Source organism: Panthera pardus, unplaced genomic scaffold (genome assembly GCF_024362965.1).
Source record: "Panthera pardus isolate Hobbes unplaced genomic scaffold, ASM2436296v1 HiC_scaffold_15, whole genome shotgun sequence".
NCBI lineage: Eukaryota > Metazoa > Chordata > Mammalia > Carnivora > Felidae > Panthera > Panthera pardus.
The window spans coordinates 1,675,328-1,693,275 of NW_026526710.1; the positions used below are offsets into that span (position 1 = coordinate 1,675,328).

At 46.7% G+C, this 17,948-nt stretch overlaps 1 protein-coding gene across 1 annotated transcript in view; it reads left to right on the forward strand.

The window, feature by feature from the left end:
* The window catches only part of VPS37B (VPS37B subunit of ESCRT-I), a 27,182-nt gene continuing 9,234 nt past the window's right edge, over nt 1–17,948 (forward strand). Inside the window, exon 1 of the mRNA XM_019467600.2 lies at nt 1–179. Coding sequence (XP_019323145.1) covers nt 69–179 — 111 coding nt within the window. The 5' untranslated portion in view covers nt 1–68. The remainder of the gene's footprint in view (nt 180–17,948) is intronic.

A 17,948-nucleotide genomic window follows, 5' to 3' on the forward strand; every position in this document is an offset into this window, starting at 1 on the left:
TTTGAGGGCGGCGCTTCCGGTCGGCGGAGCCTGGCGGGCAGAGCGGCGGCGGTGGCTGAAACGCGGGGATGGCGGGCGCCGGGAGCGAAGCCCGGTTCGCCGGGCTGTCGCTGGTGCAGCTCAACGAGCTGCTGGAGGACGAGGGGCAGCTGACGGAAATGGTGCAGAAGATGGAGGAGGTGGGCCGAGCGGGGGCGCGCGGTGGCGGCGGGGCCTCGAGAGGGGCGCGCGCGGGGCCGGGGGCCCTCGGCGGGCTGGAGGTGGCCCGAGGCGCCGGCGATCGCGGTGCCTCTAGCTGGGGTCGGGGAGACCGAGACGGGGGCTGAGCGGGGGGGAAGCCCCCTGAGACCGGGCTCGGGGGCTGAGCGGGCTCGAGGCGAGGCTGTGAGGCGCCGAGGCTGGGAATGGAGCCTGGAACGGGCATTTGGGGACCTCGGGGGCTGGGGCTGGGTCGGGCATTTGGGGACCTCGGGGGCTGGGGCTGGGTCGGGTGGGACGAGGAGAGAATAGGGGGATGAGATTAGGTTGGGGAAGGTGGCGGGGATTGCAGTGGAGGATTGGGGGGTGACAGACCGGACTGAGTCAGCCAGGGGTTGGGCGGGGGGTTGGGGAGGGCTTGAGGAGAGGGTGGAGCGGTACAGGCGGACTGAGGAAGTAACTGGAGTCTTCGAATAGGTTTTCAGGGGCTAGGTGGACGAGCTGGACGAGAGTCCTAGGGTTTGCTATTTCCAGGGTGAGTTTGTAGGGGCCTGGGTGTCTGTAGCTGACTCTGGGCGGTCGTACTGAAATGGACTTGAGCCTTGGGCAGGGTCTCTGAGGTTGAGGGGCACGAGGCCCCGGACTTGGCCACGTTAGGGTTGGAGGGGTCTGTGTATGTGAGCGTTCCCACGAGGGTTAGAGGGGCCCTGTTGGGGCTGCCTTCTTTTGGAAGAGGCCTTAGTAGGGCCATCCCAGGGGCTTCTCCCTGGTCTTGGGGTGGGAGCAGGAATCCCTTTCCCCGTAAAGTTGCCCCCTTTTGTGGAAGAAGGGAATCTGGGAATCTGGTGGCTTTGCGTCACCGTGGGGCAAAGTGAGAATTCCTGGAGCTGTTTTGGGGGAGAAGATAAGCCAGGGATGGGGGGGACTGGTGGCCAGTCCGCACACGTCTTCCATAGTTGAGGGCCTGCCCAGCCTCTGGGAGGCATATGCCCACTGTGTTCCTGGTTGTGTCACTCCGTCTCTCGTGACCTGCTTTGCTCTCTGCGGTAACTGACTTCACGCTTGCATTTGCGCTGTGAATTGTCTCTTCTCTTCCCAACCCTTCTGGGCTCTTTTCTCTGAGCCGCCCGTCCTCCGGGCCTGGGGTCTCCTCCAGGCAGGTGGACCCAGGCTGATCCCAGCTCTCCCCAGCCCGTTTACCACTCCTGCCTCTTTGTCTCCAAAGTCTGAGCCTTCCCACGCCTACGGGGCTGAGCCTCTGCCCCAGAAGCCTGAGTGGGGGCTCTTGGCTCTCTTTCCGAAGAGGGATTGTTCAGCCCTGAGCCAGCTTCCTTAAAAGGGGGCTTGTGTGGAGGTTGCACATTCAAAATCACTGGAAAACCCTCAACAGATTATTGTCCTGAGCTACAGAGAGGCCACTGTAGTGAGATGGTATCAGTCTTTCCATTAATACACCCCTTGTATTCACGGGCTTTGTAACTTGGCACATAACACGTTGCTCCGAGATGCAGTTTCCCTCATTTATGGTCTCCATGTGGCACTTTCCATCTCCGAGAATAATAAGTGACAAAATCCATCTTTCTTGACTGAAAGAGTCTCATGTCTCTAAAGAAATAAAATCTTTGCTTAGTTTCTCTGCTTTTCAGTTGCCGGGAGACCTCTTGTTGTGTGTCGGCAGGCATCCTTGTGCTTTAATGATAAAATGACAGGTATTTTTTCCTGACGTGTGATCCCACCTACAAGTTATTTTGCCGTACAACTGTTCTGTTTGTTAGAACAGGATACTGTATTTATATTGGCGTAGTTATACCGATTATATTCTACAGTAATAGAAATAAGCTGCTTTTTAGTGGAGGGAAGATTGTGGAAAGAGGTGATTCTCTCAAGTCTGAGGCTATTAGGGACAGCTTGTTTCCTCTACCTAAGAAACTGGAGATTATTACACGAAGGGAAAGGCAGATAAATCTAGCAGCAGAACTTTTTTTTTTTTTTTTTTTTTTAGCGAAGGTGACCGTCATACCAGAGTCCCCTATACAAATGCGGACGACTGACGTACTTGATTAGGCCACATAATTCAAGTTAAATTACTCAGCGGTACTTCAGGGCGTAGTGCTGTTAAAACAAGGAAACCGAATGAGAAGACCAAAATACCCTAGCCAGGCAGCTCAACGAGCAATAGTCACACTTAGCAAATCCTGTTCCCCCAGTCACATGTGGCATGTTTCTGTAGGAATGGGTATAACATGAACAATTAAAATTGTGGCCATGGTCCTTTGACTCAGCTGTTAATGTTAGGCATTGGTTTATTTCGGGGTAGTTGGGAGACACAGGAGAAAATATTCTGTCAACTGTCCACTCTCAACCAGGTGGAACTTTCAGACTTTGGACTCCTACACTCCAGGCCGGACTTGGCCATTTCGCAGCTGTGTGATTCCAAGGAAGTTAATCCACCTCTCTGAGCATCTGTTAGAGAAGGCTAACATGATGTTTATTTCATAGAGTCGATACGGGGATTACGTGAGATAGCGCGTGTTAACACAGCGTGTAATTAGTGCTCAATAAAGAGTGATTGCAATTACTAATAATCACCTAGTTCTTTTTAGGAAGTTTACTGCCAGTCATCAATACCAGGCCATCCTGACAAGTTCATAGCGTCTTATTTCAAGAATGTTAAGTAAATTTCTATTTACCATTAGCTTAAGAAACATCTTATCTTTCTGTGGTCCAAATGATTATGTATCTCAGCAGGTCCGAGGATGAGATTGTAAACGGAACAGGCCTTTCCCAGCATAGAATCTCTTAATCTGAACCAAAGGCTTTTTTTTTTTTAATTGGCAGAAGGAAGTGTTTTAAATTGTAGAGTAAGACTTCTTCAAGCCTGAGGGGATATTTTGTGGCGGCTGGAAAGCGTGGCTAGGTTTTGAAGGCATTCACTGTTAGGTTTAAATACAGCCGTGTATTCTGCTTCACTTACATTGTTTTAATTGTGGTGTGTGAGCTTTAGTGCAGCTCAAGACATTGAAATCGTGCTGGAGCTGGAGCTGTTCTCTTTTTCGGTGCCCCCGTGTTTCTCTTTTCCTGTTGGTCCCGTCCACTGTGCAGTTCCCTAAATGCAGCACCCTCCCTGGTGATCTTTGCTCTTTGCTTTCGCTGTGGGCTAACGTTTCATATGCACACATTTTATTTTTATTTAAAGTTATTTTTACATGGCAATGGAATGCGCCTTCTTCTATCCGTCCACATTAACCCCGGTGGACTTACTGGGCACTCCCTTAAAAGGAACTGTCGCTTAGGGGATTAGGCAGCTAAACCGCACGTCTTGGGTCCCGTCTCCCCGTGTGCTTCCGGAGGGAATGTCGGTCGGTCGGTTGTTGCTAACGGATAATTCCACCCAACTAAGGATTCAAATTCAGGATCTCTGTTCCTTTGGCAAGTGAGAGCGCCCACATGCAGAAACACCGAGGGTCTGAAAAACAGATTGTTTTGTGGAAAGAGTCTGGTCTGGGAGACGCTGTTTCCCTAAGGCGTGTTCTGGTGTGATTGGTTTGGGGCTGCAGAGCTACTGCGTGAATCATAATGGCTCATTGAAACGTACTGACCTTGCTTTAAACCCAGGGACTGTTTCCTCAACACCAGCTGAGTGCTGGTGGGACTGGTTTTTCGAAGTTAAAGTTTAAACGCTTTGAGAGTCTGCTAACTGGAGTTTGTTTCTGCTCACATTGTGCAGTCATTGTGAATGCAGAGGCTTCAAACTTCTAGGTTTCAGTATTCTCTTCTGTGGACTTACTGTTTTAACTCTTGAGTAAAAACTTACTGTGCCTGGGAATATTTCCTGAAATTCAGTTTTATCTGATTTTATTTTTTTTTAAGTTTATTTATTTGTTTTGAGAGAGAGAGAGAGAGAGAGAGAGCGAGAGAAGGAGACAGAATCCCAAGCAGGCTCCATACTGTCAGTGCAGAGCCCGACATAAGGCTCGAACCACGAACTGAGAGATCATGACCTGAGCCAAAACCAAGAGTTGGACGCTTAACCGACTGAGCCACCCAGGCGCCCCTGATTTTATTTTTTAAGGAGGCATTAAGATTCATGAAAAGGGGTGCCTGGCTGGCCCAAGTCAGTAGAGCATGTGACTCTTGATGTCGGGGTCATGAATTCAAGTCCCACGTTGGGCATAGAGCTTACGTACATACATAATTTTTTTTTTTTTTTTGGTAATGTGAGGAGCATAGCCGAGACTTGTGTGACCTTATTTCAGTTACTTAAACTCTCTGTGCTTTGGTTCCTCCACTGTAAAGTGAGGGTGGTCCCCACACCTGCCTTTGAGGGTTCTTGTGAGGCTCAGTGGAATAGCAGGTGAAGGCAGGCACTTTGGCACAGAGGGGGCTTCAATAGAGGCTAGCCCCCTCTCGTAAGAGATGTTCAGAATTGTTAGACTGGCTGGCCTAGGTGAAATCTGATCACTTGCTCTCTACTTGCATTGATTAAAAGTGTGGTGGGTGTGGTGTAGTACAGAACCGCCTTTCGATACAACCCACGGACCTTTGGCAAGTACTCTTGTCTTCCCAGTTGCAGTTTCCTCCTTGAAAACAAAGGAGGTGACAACAGTAACCTACTTCATAGGGTTTGGGTGGATTAAATGTGATAAGTACATAGGATGCTTTCTCTGGTACCTAGCACAGTGAGCACTCAGGAAATTGTTATTATTGGCTAGTATTGCTGAAACTAAAAGGCATCCTATCCTGGCTGCCGTTTCAAGAAGATTCCATTTCAGTTTCACAGCTATGGAGCACTGACTGTGCAAGACGTTTTAAGGATGGAAACACGAATAGGGCATAAACCCCGTATTATAATTTGGGGAAGAAACCACGCACACAGACCTTTACAGCCCAAGAGCGAGTAAAAGGTAGAGAGTTCGAGTTTGGGAAGACGAGCAACGTGTGGAGGATGGGTGGTGGTGCTGGCTGTGCAGCAGTGAGGACGTACTTCACCGTGGCTCTTGAAAATGGCATCTTCTTATATATATTTTATCATTTTTTAAAAATAGAGAATAAGGGGGCGCCTGGGTGGCGCAGTCGGTTAAGCGTCCGACTTCAGCCAGGTCACGATCTCGCGGTCCGTGAGTTCGAGCCCCACGTCAGGCTCTGGGCTGATGGCTCGGAGCCTGGAGCCTGTTTCCGATTCTGTGTCTCCCTCTCTCTCTGCCCCTCCCCCGTTCATGCTCTGTCTCTCTCTGTCCCAAAAATAAATAAAAAACGTTGAAAAAAAAAATTAAAAAAAAAAATAGAGAATAAGGAGGCTGCATGTGAATTGTAAATGACATCGAAGGTCAGATGAAGAGAGGCTCTCTGGCGAGTTTAGTTAGGTCCTAGTGCAAGAGATGGAGTTTGATAGGTGGGTAAGAGTTAAGAAGGTAAAGGATCAGATACAATAATGCCTCTGAAAGGGTTTAGAGTAACGTAAGGAACATGTGTCTACCTGCCACGCGGCTTCGGAAGTAAACACTGTCAACCCAGTGAAAAGCCCTCTTTGTGCTCCATCCTGGGCCCGACACCCACTCCACCCCCAGCCACTGCCTTGAATTAGATATTTATTCTGAGTCGGATTTTGAGAGCTAAGCATGGGCAGTCAGGAAGAAGTGACCGCGAGGGTGCAGTCCCAGAGCAGGAAAGCATGGGACAGGCTTTCTGACTGGCGGGTTACCAGCTACTTGAGCCGGATCGGATCCGCGCATGAGCAGGGAAGTGACGGGCAGTGACGGGGAGGGAGGCTGGTGTGCCGTGTGCGCGCCGAAGGCCGTGAGTTTGGTAGCGGTGAGTTTCCGTGACTTTCTGGAGCGGAAGAACAGTATGATCAGAAGTACTCTTCAGTACGGTTAAGTTGGCCGCAGAGTAGGGGCCGCGTGGGTGCGGGAAGGTTCAGGAACGGCCAGGGTGAAGTGGAAACCCAGGTGAGGAGAAGCTGGGGTTTCAGCTGGGTTTCTGGGAGCGGGGACTCCAGCCTCCTCAGCTTTGCCTTCCACGTGCTCGCCCTGCCTCCTGCATCACGGGCACACGGTATCTTTGGGGACCTCTTCTGTGGTACTTGTCACACATTTTGTAAGTCATTCACTTCCTTGTGGCCCCATTTTGTCACTTTTGTCTTTGTGTCCTTGGCACGTAGGTACTGCTGAGTGCAGTTCACTGGCTTCAAGGGGAGGTGAGTAAGAGTGGGGGGGAGGGGAGAGGGCTCACCCAGACCCTGCCTGCCAGCCCAAGAGTGAGGGACCGGGTGGGGGGAGGCAGGCAGGTGGAAACCCGGTTCCGGAGCTCAGGGGACCAGTCAGCTGAGATACAAGTCTGGGGGCCAACTTCCTTCAAGAAGAAAAGTTTGAAAGGCCGCTAGGAGTAATTAGTGGGTTGGGAGGAAGAAAGAGACCATCGAAGCACAGGGAGAAACGAGTCTGGTATTTTCCAGACAAGTTGACATCCTGTTACAGTGCTTGTACTGTATCAGACTAGTCGAAAGAGGAACCTGGATTTAGACTGAACTGTTGGAGCATCATGTTGTCCTGTCCACAACTGATGTGCTCTTGAGCTAAGCCAACTTTGTTGTTTATAGAAGGTCCTGCCTTCTGATGGTTCGGATTATGACCGTTTGACTTCGTGATGGTGCAAAGCTCAAAAATGATACACATTCAGTAGAAACTGCGCTTGGAATTTTGGATTTGTCTTGTCCCAGGTTAGCAATCAGCGGTCCCATCCTCTCGTGATGCTGGGTAGTGGCCGCGGTCAGCCATGCGGTCAGGAGGGTTGACAGAGCTGAACGTGGACAGCCACCTGCACCAGTGTCCGTTCCATTTGTCACTTTCAGTACAGTAGTCAATGACATGAGATAGTCAACAGCTCATTATAAAATGGGCTTGGTGTGGGGGCATATCTGGTTGGCTTAGGCAGTAGAGCATGGGTCTCTTAATCTCAGGGTTGTGAGTTCAAGCCCCATGTTGGGCATGGAGCCTAGTTACAGTGAAAAAAAAAAAAAAATCTGTGGTAGAGGATTTTGCCCAATTGGAGGCTTATGTCCGTGTTCTGAACGTCTAAGGTCGGCCAGGCTAAGCTATGATGTTCACTAGGTTAGGTGTATTAAATACATTTTTGACTTAGTGATATTTAAAAAAATTTTTTTTTAATGTTTTCATTTTTGAGAGAGACAGAGCGTGAGCGGGGGAGGGGCAGAGAGAGAGGGAGACACAGAATCCGAAGCAGCCTCCAAATCCGAGCCATCTGCCCGGAGCCTGATGCGGGGCTCGAACCCCCCAACTATGAGATCACAAAGTTGGATGCTTAACCAGGCACCTCTTTATGATGGTTTTTTGGGACGTAACCCCATTGTGTAAATGAAGATCTGTATTTGGCTTTTATCACCGTATTTGTAGCGGAATGTTTGCTGTGGGGATGAGCCCGGTAGGTGTGCAGTTCAGGGTTTTCTGTAACGACTTGTGTGTCAGCCACTGTTGATGTGTGTAATCGCTGGCTCTCAGAACGTGCCGAGACAGGAGTTCTGGTTGGCTTACTTCCTCCCTCTGCTCTATGGGGTTTTTGGATTCCACAAAAACTACCTTATTCAAGAAAACTTATCTTACCCAGTGGTAGAAAGGCAAAGGAAAGTCCTTTGCAGAACTTCTTCCTAGGGAAGAATGCAAGCGGAGAGGAAGATGTAGCTTTGTTGTCATGGGTTATGTTGCAGTATGTCAAGAGAAAGAAAGCTTTTGAAATCGTTTCTCATGGAAGTAGGAGGAATATTGTCCACTACTGTGCCAAAGAGTTCTTGTCAAAAGCAGATACTTGAGTAGCTCGTTCTGTTACAGGCGGTGTCATAGTTAATGTTTCTTCCAAATTAGATCTTTCATTATCACCAGAGGTGGAGCCACCAGGAGTGGCACCTGGAGGTTATGTCCATATCCGTTGCCTGGTGCCCCGGTTGGCAGAGGGACAGCGGAAGTGCTAATTAGTGTTTGCCATCAGACAGCAGCTTTCATTAGCGCGAACACAGCTGAGGTCGAGCAAGGTTATTCATTACTCAACTTTTATGGAGCACTTTGGGGATATGAAACCACGTAGTTTTCATCTTCTAGGATTGCGCAGGTACACAAAAGTCAGTTACAGATGTCGGAGGTGTGAAACAGCGGTGGTGGGGACGCCCTAGCCGGAGGGGACGCAGCAAGCCTCTGCGGGCCGGGGAGATCCACGGAGAATGTTCCCTTGAGGAGATGACTAATGTGCTGTGATTCAAAGGAGGAGTTAACCAGGTAACGAGGGAGAAGGGCTTCCAGCCATGGGGGTGGACACAGGAAAAGCCTAGAGAGAGAGGTGCAAAGGGATATTCTAGCCTTGCCGGAGGGATGAGGGCGGGGCTTGGTGGGGGAAGAGGCCAGAGAGGCAGGCAGAGACCAGATGGCTTGATCCTCTCGGCAGAGGGAGCCACCTGGGAGTGCTGTGTTCACAGTTGTGACTTAAATGGGTGGTTCAGCCAGCCCCAGGGTTTGGGGGATGGATTTGAGGAGATGAGACCAGAAAGCAGGGAGATCCGTCGGAAGCCTGGAAAAGATGCTTGATTAAAAAAAGATCTTTGGGCAGCCGAAATCGCTGACTTGGAAGCTCACACCAGGTTCCTCGCAGGGCTTGTTGAGTCTTGTCTCGTACACCGTTCAGATGGAGACACGCCAGGTCATATGGTTTGTGTGTCCATGGCAGGTTTTCAAAGGGTGTAGGGAAAGACGAACAGAGCCAGTAACACCGTCAGGAAATAAATGATAGAGAAAGAGGAAGCAAAAGTGATAAAAAGCTTCACAAAAAATGTAAGGTCAGCTCTTAGGCATAGTGGTTAAAGGTGGGATTTGGAGGACACCTGGTGACTCAGTCAGTTGAGCATCCGATTCTCGATTTCTGCTCACCCAAGTCACAATCCAGGGTCTTGGGATCCGAGCCCACTCGCTCTCTTTCTTTAAAAAAAAAAAAAAAAAAAAAAAAAAGTTGGGGTTTGGGTTCCTGGGAAACCCTGGGCACCATTACCCTTTCTAAATATCAGTTTCCTTATCTTTAAAATGGGCATATTATAACAATGGCCTGACAGGTCGTTCTGAAGGCTAAACAAGGTGATGATCATAAACTGATGAACAGGGCGCCACAGGGCGCGTGGCAGTAATGGAAATAACGGCAGTTTTAATAAAGTGGTCGGGGCTGTTTGGTTTAGGGTTGCATTTCCCTTACTTGTCCTGGGGCCCTGCTTCTGTCAGTGGTGATTACATTAAAAGGATCTCCATGGTAAATAAGTTTGGGAAACCCGTGGTTAAGAGGGATTTTTGTTGTTTTGCCTTGTTTGGTTCTTACTGTTAGGGCCGGGCGTGTGGTAAAGCTCCAGAGGGCGGACACTGAGCGTGTCCCGTTCTTGGTCCCAGAACTGGCGGGACTAGCTTCCCTGGGGCATGCTTTGGCAAATGCTTATTCAGGGGATAGATGTGCCATCTGCTTCCATAGCCCACGGGTACTGGTGTTTCACAGACAGCATGGTAGTTACTTGGTATTCATGATGCCGGTTCTTGGTCATCAGAGGCTGGCCTGCATTCACATACTCCGTTTAAGAACACGGGGAATATATAGTATTTCATTTGTTTTGAGTATATGGCATTTCAGTTTCGGATTCCAACTAATCTTTAAAAATATTTTTACATGTTTATTAGAGAAAAATTCAGAAATGAAGAAAAACAATCACGTGTGATACCAGCACCCGGACATAAACCCTTATTAACATTTTATGGGTTTTTTTTTTTTTTTCATGTTTTTCCCCCACTGGGATCATTCTGTATGTAGAGGGTGTGTGTGTGTGTGTGTGTGTGTGTGTGTGTGTGTGTGTGTTAACCTAAAGTTATGCTCTGGGCATTTTCTTATTTTTATGTCATTTTTTCTTTTTAAGTAATCTCTTCACCCAGTGTGGGGCTTGAATTTATGACTTTGAGATCGAGAGTCGCATGTTCTACCAACTGAGCCACCTACGTGCCCTGATTTTCTTATTTTCTATCAGAATATTCTTATATGGGGGCGTCTGGGTGGCTCACTTGGTTAATCCTCTGACTCTTGGTTTCGGCTCAGGTCATGATCTCACCGTTCATGAGTTCGAGCCCTACATCGGGCTCTGTGCTGGCAGCATGGAGTCTGCTTGGGATCCTCTCTCTCCTGCTCAGGTGTGTGTTCTCTCTAAATAAATAAGTAAATAAGTACATCCATCCATACATACATAAAACAAAAAGAAAAGAATATTCTTATATGGCAGTGTTTTTAGTGGCTGCATGATATTTTATAACTTATGATAAATATCATCATTTTTGTGACCATTCCCTCATTGGATATTTCATTGCTATCATAAATTGTATTGAAATTAACATCTTTAAATTTAAATCTATTAAAACATCAAAAAAAATTTAATTTTTATTTTTTTAATTTTTTTTTTTTTTTAACGTTTATTCATTTTTCAGACAGAGACAAAGCATGAACGGGGAGGGTCAGGGAGAGGGAGACAGAATCTGAAACAGGCTCCAGGCTCTGAGCTGTCAGCACAGAGCCCGACGCGGGGCTCGAACTCATGGACCGCGAGATCATGACCTGAGCCGAAGTTGGATGCCCAACCGACTGAGCCACCCAGGCGCCCCCAAAAAAATTTTAAAATGATTAAGTCTTATGTATCTAGGCAGGTTTTTTGTTTTGTTTTGGTTTTAGTTAGAACATCAAATTCCCTACACCAGATAAAGTTGCAGGTATTTTTTGTTATGAATATAAGTAGAATAATTTAGGGGTAACTGATTATTCTTTGACTAATCCCTTTCTCTACCCACAGACTAAAAGTATCCCACTATTAGAATAGCATTTTCTCATAAGAAGATGAATAATTTAAATCATGTGACAGTAAATTGTATCCATTAAACTGAATTCATGAGTCAGGGGTTGGAAAGTTTATGTCATGATGTATTTCAAATGTAAAAGCAAAATTGTCAAAAATGTAGTCTTCACATAATTCAGGATCCACCTGGTTAGGCATTTTCTTATTTTGCATCTGTGTAAAGACTGTCCTAGACAATTCTCATACATGCACTTCTTGTAAATTGGGGGTAAAAGGAAATAGAAAAGAGGAAGAAGAAAAACAAAACAAAACCCTGTGCTCTTACTAAACAAACGATTGCTTTGGTGGTTTGTCCTGGCCAGGATCTGCTAATAAGAAAAGCAGAGTTTATAAATTTTCTCTCTTCCATAAGGCTTTCTTTTTGAGGAAGGGATACAGCCTTGACGACACCACCCCTGTGTTCGTGATCAGGTTTCTGGACATTTCTGCTCCCAGTGCGGTTGAGTCCAGGACCTGGCCATTCTGGTTTCTTTGTTACAGTAATTATTTCATTAAAATACTGTGGCAAAAGCTGTAAGCGAAAGGACCTCGAGGGAAAACTACCTGGAGGGAAAACTGAGCTGCTTGCCTTGGAAAGAGTTAATAGAGTTAAAAGGTGTGCTAGAAACAAACATGTTAGCCAGTGAGGTGTGTTCCAGGCTGGGGGAAAACAGAAGAATTCCAGGATTCTGCTCTCAGCTCACTTGTCCAGTGTCTTGAAACCCTCCCCATCACAGGATGTGGTCTGGATGAAAAAGAACTTTTGGAACTTGAGCTAGTGGACCGTTTGTCTAAGAAAAGACCTTTGCCTTACATGAAGAAATGGACGGATGTATATCTTTAAACTTCTGTGTGTTTAGTGATTTATTGCTTTAACTGAACTGCTCAGCTGACCAGCTAATTGGTTCTGATAATGTGGAGTGAGGGCTTCTCAATAGCTTCCCTGACTCCCCTGCTGAGACTCTGATTCCGTAGGATCAAGTGTAACAAGCCCTTTGAGGAGACTAGGGACAAAAGCAGTTAATGTGATCAATTTGGGGGTCCTGTCCTGCCTTCTCTTCCTCCCTCCTCTCCCTGGAGTCCTCAGGAATTGTAAGGTCAGTGATATACTAGGAAAGTAACATTTTCTAACACGTGAGAGTTGTCACAACTCATCACACCTATTATATTTCTTTATTATTGACATCATTATCCACAAAGTGGGAGGTCCCCCCCCGCCCCCGCAAATATTAGGAAGTACTCTTCCAAGGGGTAGGGGGAAACAAAGCACCCTGGTACCTCGAGAACTAGAAGATTATCAAATTGTGTTTCTTTGAGACCATTTAATTCTTCTCTGGGACTAGTCCATTTATTTTCAAACGTAGTAGCTCTTTGCATGTCTGTGGTTAGTTGCACGTAAAGTGAATGTCCTACCGATTTTTAAGGTGCAAGCCAGCTCCATGTGGGAAGGAATCGTTCGTCTATATCGCATTGCCTGCTACTTTGAGTGCAGCAAGTTTCATCTCAACAAGGAATTTGAGATCTTCAATCAAAAATAGCAGTCTTTATTAATCTAATATGCTGTCTCTGTTGAGTGGGTTGTTTTGGGGGAACATTTGATAAGCATCTGGTAAATTTCTTTTCCCGTGTGGGCTGTCGCCTTGGTGACACACAACCCACGAGGTGGTTATATTTTAGAACAGTTTCATAATGCTCGACAGTTCTTTCACTGTATTTTTGAGTTTTCAGATCTTTAATTTTGTGAACATGTTAAGCAGTCCAACTCTGCACCTGTTAAGTTTTTTTATTTTTTCATGTTGGGGTTGAATTAAGCCACCTCTGCAGCACACCTCTGGGATATTGTGGGCTTGGATTGCAGGCTTCCCTGAAAGCCTGCATTTAGTGGGAAGACTGCAGAAAGAGGAATTTGTCACTGGCAAGGTCTTCACTGCATGGAAGATGAATTTGGGCTTTCTAATAGCTGTTGATATTAAACCCTAGGCTTAAATTGCATGTGACCTTGGTGATACTTGTCCTAAAATTAATCGGTGAGCTAGATCAAGATATTGTACTCAATAAAAGGAGAGATTAACCTGGCTGAATACCTGCCAACCTTTTGGTCGTCTGATCCATAAGCTTGTGTATTTAGAGTCTGAAGGCAGTCTAATGTTTTCTACTGGTAGGAGGTACAGGAGCTGAGATTTATTTTGTTCGTCTTTATATTACGGCAGCTTTCAATTTAATTTTATCTGGAGAGGAAAATAGAAAAATCGAAACGAATTTCCCACCAAAAGCAGCCAGCATTTCTTCAAGAAGGGCTGGTCCAGATCAGGGGCAGCAAATGTGCAGATGAGTCTGGGACCCCTTGTTCTACAGGAGGGCTGGGCGGCGGGGGGAGCGGGGGCGGCTGGCAGTCCTCTGGGGTATGTCAGCTTGAGACCCAGCCCGAAGTGTCTCCCACCAGCCATGGACACTTTGATCATCAGGAAGATTACAAACTGCAATTGATTGAAACACACAAAAAATACAAATCCTGGGGGCGCCTGGGTGGCTCAGTGGGTTGGGCGTCTGATTCTTTCTTTTCTTTTTTAAATTCAAGCTAGTTAACATACAGTGTAGTCTTGGTTTCAGGGGTAAAACCCAGTGATTGATCTCTTACCTATGACACCCAGTGCTCATCCTGAAAAGTACCTTAATCCCTTAATGCCTGTCACCCATTTACCACCCCCCCCACCCCCCACAACCCTTAGTTTGTTCTCTGTGCTTGAGAGTTTCTTATTGGGGTGCCTGGGTGGCTCAGTCGGTTGCGTGTCTGACTTTGGCTCAGGTCACGGTCTCACAGTTTGTGGATTCAAGCCTTGCGTTGGGCTCTGTGCTGACAGCTTGGAGCCTGGAGCCTGCTTGGGATTCTGTGTCTCCCTCTCTCTCTGCCTCTCTCCCACTTGGGCTCTGTCTGTCCTTTTGTCTCTCAAAAATAAATAAAAACAAACAAAAAGAGTCCCTTAGGGTTTGTCTCTCTCTCTGTTTTTATCTTGTTTTTCCTTCCCTTCCCCTATGTTCATCTGTTGCGTTTCTCAAATTCGACATACAAGTGAAATCATACGATACGTCTTTGACTTATTTCATTTAGCATAATACCCTCCAGTTCCATCCACGGTGTCGTAAATGACAAGATTTCATTTTTTCATCACCGAGTAGTAATCCATTGTGTATATACACCACATCTTCTTAATCCATTCATCAGTCAATGGACATTTGAGCTCTTTCCATACTTTGGCTATTGTTGATAGTGCTGCCATAAACACTGGGGTGCATGTACCCCTTCAAATCAGTTTTTGGAAAAGAATTTGGATAAATTTCTAGTGTAAATTGCTGGGTTGTAGGATAGTTCTATTTTTAATTTTCATACTGTTTTCCAGAGTGGCTGCACCAGTTTGCATTCCCACCAACAGTGCCAAAAGGTTCTCCTTTCTCCATGTCCTCGCCAACATTTGTTGTTTCCTGCGTTGTTGATTTTAGCCATTCTGGTAGGTGTGAGGTGGTATCTCCTTGTGGTTTTGATTTGTATTTCCCTGATGATGAGTGATGTTGAGCATCTTGGGTGGGCGTCCGGCTCTTGATTTCAACTTAGGTCATGATCTCACAGTTCGTGAATCTGAGCCCTGTGTGTCGGGCTCTGCACTGACATTGTGGCGCCTCCTTGGGATTCTCTCTTCCTTCTCTGCCCCTCTCCTGCTCTCTCTCTGTCTCTGCCCCCCCCCCCCCAAACAAACTTAAAAAAAAAACAACCTGTTACATAATGATGATGCTCCCCCATAGTCATTTTCAGAGGTTGCTTGGGCATTAATTCAGTCTTGTCAAAGTTGGGCTTAAAGCAGGGGTGGGGGATGGTGGAAACAGTTATAAAGGATTTCAGATACTCAGCCAGACAAGGCAGAAGCTCATTATAAGAGGAATTCAAGCCAACACATGCAGAAGTTGAAATTAGAATATTGTTAATTTTAGTAAGGGTGCTTAAATTAGAATATTGTTAATTTTAGTAAGGGTGATGATGGCATTGTACTTAAGTTGTAAAGTTCTTCCCCATAAAAGATTCATATTAAAGCTTTTAAGGGTGAAATGGTAGGATGCCTGAAATTTACTTTAAAATACTTCAGGGGAAGAAGAAACTTCAGGAAAAAAAAGGGAGGAATATCTCGAAGCAGGATTGACAAATGTCACTAACTGTTGAACCCTGGAGAATGTGCACGGATTCTTTATTCTCTCTCTCCTTTTCCTTTGTGTTTGAAAATATCCTCGGTAAAAAGGTAAACAATAATAGAAATCTAGATGACTCCTGGTACTTGAAAATGGAGAAATGATAGACCAGTTCTATGCAGTGGACAGAGGCTACGGCATAATTCAGGGCATAATCCTGTAGAAAACACACTTGGGAGACAGAATATCCTGACCCTTAACCTCATGGCTCTGCAGTTACTGACCCTCTCAAGACTCTGATGGTCTCTTAAACCTCCCCGAGATGGTATTTCTTTCCCGAGTAAAATGGGGGCAAATCCCCCCCCACCCCAGTTGGAGGATTAAATGGAGATAATGCATGGAGAGAAGGTGGCACAATGTCAAGCGTGCAGTAAGTGCTCCATAAATGTTAGTAAGTACTGTTGAAACATGCAGGGTGCTGACAGAGTGGTTTTCACATCACCAGTATCTTCAAGTTCACCTATATTGGGATTTTTTTTATTTTTTATTTTTTTTAATTTTTATTATTATTATTTTTTTTTTGCCTTTTTCACTCTTAAGCCTTCTTATTTGAAGAGCAACTATGGTCTCTGTTCAGGGCTGCAGTACAAGGGGCCTGGCACCCCCTGAAGTTGGGCAGTGTGATACTCACAAGGCCTGCCTACACTTGGGGTCATGGGGACAGACTGTTCTGGTTACTGTCTCCCCAGAACCCCTCAATAGAGGTGCTTCATAAGTATTTCTTGAATGAATGAATGAATGAATGAATGAATGAATGAATGAACGAACGAATGAATGAACGAACGAACGAACGAACGAACCACTCAACCAACCAACCAGCCATCGTGTTGGAGCATTTCGTTGTGGCTGTTACGAGCTATGCTCGAGGTACTGAAGTTTGAGTGTTTTTTAAAAATAGACCTGTAAATTCTAGTGGCTTCAGGGCTGTCCTGTCGTGACACTGGACCCCCCCTCACATTCTGACATGCTGTCCAAGAGGAAGAGGGCTGAATCTCAGCTGAAGAGGAAGGAGTTGTGTGAAGCCTGTCTGTCTCTAACATGTCTCCATGTGTGTTGCGTATCTCTCTGCAGTGAGGGGTGGTTTTGCTTCAGAGCCATCTGAGGTTTTCCACTGTGCCCTATAGAAGTGTCTGCTTTGGAAAACATCCACTGGAAACTCAAAACTTTGACCTCACACTGGCTGGCAGGGCACTGGCAGTCCCCCGTCCTCGTTCCGGTGCCTCTCGTTCGTGACCATTGTGTATGTCACCCAGAGGGGAGTTTATATCTGTTTTCTTCTAAACCGACTTTATTTTCTACCACACTTACCAACCCAAATTAAGAAATAATGGTCAGGGGCACCTGGGTGGCTCAGTCGGTTAAGTATCTGACTCCTGATTTCAGCTCAGGTCATGATCTCATGGTTTGTGGGATCGAACCTCTGCGCTCCGCACAGAGCCTGCTTGGGATTCATATTCATTCTCTCTCTCTCTCTCTCTCTCTCTCTCTCTCTCTCTCTCTCTCTCTCTCTCCCCCCCCCACCTCTCCCCCTCCCACCTCTCCCCCTCCCTCCCTCTCTCCCTCTCCCTCTCCCTCTCTCTCTCTCTCCCTCTCTCTCCCCCTCTCTCTCCCCCTCTCTCTCCCCCTCTCTCTCCCCCTCTCTCTCCCCCTCTCTCTCCCCCTCTCTCTCCCCCTCTCTCTCCCCCTCTCTCTCCCCCTCTCTCTCCCCCTCTCTCTCCCCCTCTCTCTCCCCCTCTCTCTCCCCCTCTCTCTCCCCCTCTCTCTCCCCCTCTCTCTCCCCCTCTCTCTCCCCCTCTCTCTCCCCCTCTCTCTCCCCCTCTCTCTCCCCCTCTCTCTCCCCCTCTCTCTCCCTCCCTCCCCCCTCTTGCTCGCTCTCCCCCTTTCGCTTTCTCAAAATAATAATAGCATGCATTTGAGGTAGCACGTGCCTGCTACAAGAGAGCTTCATGTATTAATGTGAGCATCGCAAGAGATAAAGGGGTCTTTACATTTCTTCTTGAACAAAGCATGTATAAAATACTTTGTTTTCTTTGTGTGTGTGTGTGTGTGTGTGCGCGCGTGCGTGCGTGGTGTGTGGTCCTTTCTTAAAATTTACTATTGAAGTATAGCTGACACATCGTGTCGTGTCAGTTTCCGGTGTGCCATATAGTGATTTGACACTTGTGATGGCCAGTGAATAATCTATACGATTAGCATAGTCCCCGTCTGTCCCCACACCACGTTGTTACGATATTGTTGACTCTGTTCCTTATGCTGTATTTCTCATCTCCGTGACTGACTTATTTTATAACTGGAAGTTTGTATCTCCTAATCCCCTTCCTCTAGTCTTGAAACAGCTTAATTTTCTAGAGCCTCTGCTCTTCCAGTTCTAATATCTAACAGGCTGTATTAACCCTTTTTTGTAAACTTATATATGCTTGTAGTAAATCAACCACTATGTCCAAGTAGAAAGAGGAAAGTTAAAAACATTCACAGGTTGCTGTTGTCAGTCTAGGGTGAACCTCCTTTCAGGCGGCTCTTGGGTAGACAGATGGGCAGAAAGAGCTGTATAATTGGGGTCCTGCTCTAAATGCTCCAGTCCTGCATCTCGCTTTTCTTGGATTAT